The sequence below is a fragment of the Zingiber officinale genome, chromosome 4B (genome assembly GCF_018446385.1).
Source record: "Zingiber officinale cultivar Zhangliang chromosome 4B, Zo_v1.1, whole genome shotgun sequence".
Classification (NCBI taxonomy): Eukaryota; Viridiplantae; Streptophyta; class Magnoliopsida; order Zingiberales; family Zingiberaceae; genus Zingiber; species Zingiber officinale.
Genome location: NC_055993.1, coordinates 8503175 through 8508004, shown reverse-complemented (window position 1 = coordinate 8508004; position 4830 = coordinate 8503175). Strand labels below are relative to the sequence as shown.

General features: G+C 48.2%; 1 protein-coding gene across 1 annotated transcript; it reads right to left on the bottom strand.

Annotated features, from left to right (window-relative positions):
- Positions 1–936: 936 nt before the first annotated feature.
- Positions 937–3477, bottom strand: LOC121978079 (translation initiation factor IF-2-like). The gene is made up of 3 exons (XM_042530463.1): positions 3338–3477; positions 1711–2332; positions 937–1524 (listed from the first exon to the last, which is right to left on the bottom strand). Exons 1-3 carry the CDS (start codon positions 3475–3477, stop codon positions 937–939), a joined length of 1350 nt encoding a protein of 449 aa, XP_042386397.1.
- Positions 3478–4830: the final 1353 nt, after the last annotated feature.

Here is a 4830-nt window from a genome sequence, read left to right as displayed (position 1 = left end):
CTATGGAAGAACGTTCTCTGCAGGTTCGGTATCCCTCATAAACTGGTGTCGGACAATGGAAGGTAATTTCAAGGACAAAAAATCCAGGCTTGGTGCAAGGGGTTCGGCATAACGCAAGCCTTCACTTCAGTAGCATATCCGTAAAGCAATGGTCAAACCGAGGTAGTCAACAGAGAGATAGTACGAGGTCTGAAAGTTAAGCTGGATCATGTGGAGGGCAATTGGGAGGAAGAACTGCCAAGCATTCTGTGGGTCTATCGTACAACACCTCGGGAAAGTACAGGTCTGACACCCTTTCACCTGGTTTATGGCAATGAAGCAGTCGTACCCATAGAAATTGGAGTGCCCTCAATCAGGAGGACATTATATGATGAAGGAAACACAGAGCGGCGGTTGGCTGAGCTGGATCTTATTAGCGAAACCCGTGACAGAACGGTGGCTCGGCTGGAGGCTTATCGACAGAGAATGAGACAAAATTATAACAAAAGAGTGATTCCTCGATTCTTTGGAGAAGGAGATCTGGTCTGGAAGCAAATCAAACCCATGGGGGACGTGACCAAGCTAGCACCTCAGTGGGACGGGTCGTACAAAGTCATCAAAAGGTTAGCGTCCGGAGCTTATTATTTACAAGATGATCGAGGCAAGAAGTTAGATCGACCATGGAGTGCTAACTACTTGAGACCTTACAGAATCTGAAGGAGTGTACCAAGAAGAGTAAGCCGGGCTGTAAGCTGAGCTGTTACCTCATTAATAAACCAGGTAAAAGGCAGATCGAATATAGCGATGTGGGGACGTGAGAGCCGAAACTGTATGTCCTAATATTCCTTTCGGTCAACTAAGCAATTCTGGCAAAAACAAAACTTAGAATGTAAGTGGAAAAATAGCAAAGTACTCTACAAGAAATTATTGTCATTATATACAAGTAGCCAAGAAATATCACTTGAAAGGAGCAAAAATTTCATCTGGGATCTCTTTAAGGATCCGGTCATGATCTAAAAATTCAGGAGACAGAGCTGACTTCAAATAGTCTTGTTCATAAAGTTGACGCAGAGCCCCGGCTGCACCATAAATAACAGAAGTGGAGAAGCGCTGCCCTTCTTGGGTACAGAATTCCGGAGAATGCAGGCACAGAGCGTGGCTCTGTTGACAGCGGTCATTCTCTCCTTCTTTATAAAGGGTCAGGGTTGTCGATACTCCTTCTGCAGTAGTCCGCGCCTGAGCCAGTTTATTTCGGGTAGTCAATAGTTCTGCTGCTTGGGATGTCAGTTGGGTTGCTTGGGATTTTAATTTCTTTTCATGTTCTTGGGCTAAAGTTTCGGCGGCTCTCAGCTTCTGGGTCAGTTGATCAATAGCCCGCTGATGCTCTAAAGCTTGTTGATCCATGCTTTGCTGGTGCACAATATCGACTTGGCTTTTCTCTTCCTTGAGACCTTTAAGTTCATGGTTGGCCCGCGCTAGGGATACTTCTAGACTGTTCTTCTTTTTGGTCAACTCTTTTATTTCGGTCCTCAAGGCATGGCTAGCCTGAACAAGGTCATTTAATTATAGTTCCAGTTCAACAACCTTTTCTTGCAACATCTTATTTTGATGGTTAACAGCATGAAAGGATTGGTTTATGGCCAAAGACTCTGCGCAGGCCTGGTACATAGGAAGAACATTTGATAAAAATGAGGAAAATAATAGTTGCAACAAGCAATTATGGAAGCTGACCTTGATATATAGCTCAGAGAATCTCTCCATCTGGGCAGGGGGCGGTAAGATTTCCATCTGATGCATGCTTTCTCCCCATAAAGTGGCTAAGCGACCTTTCATTATCAAGAAGCTGGTGGAAACATCGTGTCGTGAATGCATCCCAATCTCAGATGGAGCAGTGGTACGATAAAATTGAGGGACAGGTGGGGGCGGTTGTGAAGGCCCCGCGGCGGAGCTAGAAGGCCCGGCAGCTGACCCAGAAGGAGCTGATGGAGGCACAGAGGATGGCTCTGGAGGTGAGGTAGATGGCGGGGAGCGACGCGAGGGGTCGGCCTCGGTGTTCTGGTGCTGCTGTGATGTAGAGGGTTGAGTAGGAGGTTGAGCTGGAGGAGAAGATGGAGCAATGGAAGGCTCAACTGGAGTTGTGGGGGGATCAGGTGGAACATTTGCCTGGCTCGGGACATGAGGCGGAGTAGCAACAGGGGGCGGAGGAGGAGAGGTGACAGCCACATGAGGTGAAGGAGAAGGGATAGAAGACGGGTCTGAATCTGACACAGGATGAGGGGCTTGGCGTCGATGTCTCTGAGCCAATGGCTGGTCATCCGAATCAGAATCATTGGGAGGTGGCCGAGCCTTGCGTCTAGAGGAAGAAGGGGCATCTAGGCTCAGGCGGTCATTTGCGGAGCGGGCCTAGCGAGCTGCTTGAGAAGCTTCTCTGAAAGCAGGGCTTGCGTGAGAAACGTTGCCTGATCTTCTACCAAGGCCCAGACCAGGGATATAAGTAGTTCGAGGAGGATTAACCGATCGAAGAGGGGTCGGGGTAATGGGCCGGGATGTGAGTGGGGCCCGGGGGCGAACAGGGATGGCTAGCCGGGGTGGACGCACAGTCCAGGGGCGAGTAGGGCGAGCTAAAGGGGTAGGTCGGACAACGGAAGATCCTCCGCGAGAAGGACGAGGTGGAAGATTTGCAGGGGAGCTCCCACCAATAGAGGTTGAAGACGAGTGAGGTAGCGATCTCCTTTGTAAAATGACTTAGCCACGCCTCATTATTTCCATGTCACTCAGAGGAAGTGGCTGAACCTCCGAAGCGCGGGTTAAGACTTCAGCTGCACAAGATAAAGTATGAGATTAGCTGCAGTAAAGAAAATAAAATGCCTATGAAGTGGTAACAGAACGGAAAGAAAGACTTACCGAGAGAACGAGGCGTCTCAGGAGTCAGATAACTCAGGCGAAAATAGGATAGCAATTCCTCAGATAATAGACGCGCCAAGTTCAGCTGCCAGCTGGCCAGGCGAGACGAGGCTTCTATGTAAGAAGAGTCAAGATGAAATTCCCCTAGTTCGGGAGATGGAGGAAGTAACAGTTGCCATCGCAAGGGCCACTCCACCTCATGAGGAAAGCTAATGAAGAAAAATTTGTTCCTCCAGTTCGGGTCGGAAGGCGGTAGGGATGAGAAAAAAGCAGTTCGAAGACGAGGCTGAAAGCGGAATGTGCCCTCTTCTTAGCGCCGAAGGGTGAAGAAGCAATGGAATAAGTGGGTGGACCAGGATAGTTCACACACATCGCACAACACTACAAAGCCATAGAGGATCCTTATAGAGTTTGGTGTCAGTTGGCCCAAGGGAATCCGGAAGTGGCGACATACGTTGAAAAAGAAAGGGTGGAGAGGAAGACGAAGGCAAGCCACAAATTGCTCTTTAAAGAAGGTGCAATAACCCGCAGGAGGATTGAAGAATTGGTGTATTCCAGTGGGGATAACCACGTGTACGTCATCCTCAACCCCATGGGTATATCGCAGGTCATCCCGGTCTATTTCATCGAAAGTGGACGAGCCAGGATAATACACCGCTGCTAGAGAGGAAAGAAAAGAGGGGGATGCCATGACAAAAGAACTAAAGGAAGGATCAATCCAGAGGGAAGCTGTTAACACAGAAGCGAAGACTCGGGAGCAATAGGGGATTTCAGCGGGAAGGAAGAAGAAGACAAACGAAGTTTAAAAGATAAAGCTGGAGGAGACTATTTATAGACACGAGCCAGAGGGGCAATTTCGTCAGACATCATCTACCGGTGCACAATGATTGACGGGAAGAAAGAGAATCGATGGATTTTCTTTGAAAATAACGCCCAAGGGTATGTTGGGAAAAGTAACGGCACAAAGTACGAAGAGACGTATCTCGGGAACAGACAACAATTATGTCTTAGGAAAAGTGCCTTTGCCTTCCCAGTTTGGGTTCTCGGTCAGGGATTACAGGGAAAAGAACAGACCAGGAAGTATGACTGAGCCATGGTGGGCAGCAAAGAGAGGTAAGCTAAGCAGGTCGGGATATCAGCACAGACCAGGTCGTTGTGTCTAATATGAGTGGTCAGCAGAGAAAGGCGAGAAAAGCATATCGGGGCAATAGAAGGATTCCCGACCGGGGTTAAATAAGACTTAAACTAGATGACCAAATTACACATTCACAAGGCCATGGGTTGTTTCGGTCAGGAAATATACAAGACTACAAATAAGAGGGCAAACCTACTATCAGATGGTTAATATACTAAGAGGAAATCGAGAGCTAGCAAGCAAGTAGTAGCATGAGAAGGTCGAACAAGCTAAAGTAAAGATAAATCAGCAAATAAGTTGAACAAAAGTTGGTCAGCTACATTGTTACATTAAAAGTGCGGTACATAGGGTCGTCTTAAGGATTATTGCCAGCAGGGTCAACAGGAGGCTCAGGGGGGTGAGGCGTCGCGTCAGTAGGAGGCTCAGGGAGAAGAAATAAGTCGTCATCGTCTTTGAAGGTGGGAAGCGACCCGTCCGGAATCTCTCTCATCAGTCGAGCGGTATCTAAGAAATCTTCTGAGGGAGCAGCGCAAAGCAGATTCTGCTCGAATATTTGTTGAGCCCCGCCAGCCGTGTCGCAACAGAGTATGAAATCCATCAAACCCCCTATCTTTCTCAAGAAGATGGGGGAGGAGACGTTTGTTCGTCTGTATATGCTCGTAGACGACCCACTTCTCCCGCCTGGTAATCAGTCAACTCTGCCTGGTAATCAGTCAACTCTGCCTGGACCTTCTCTATATCAGCTCTGGCCTTTTCTGCATCAGCTCGGGCCAAAGTAAAATCTTGTTGACCCTGAGAAACATTCCCTTGAG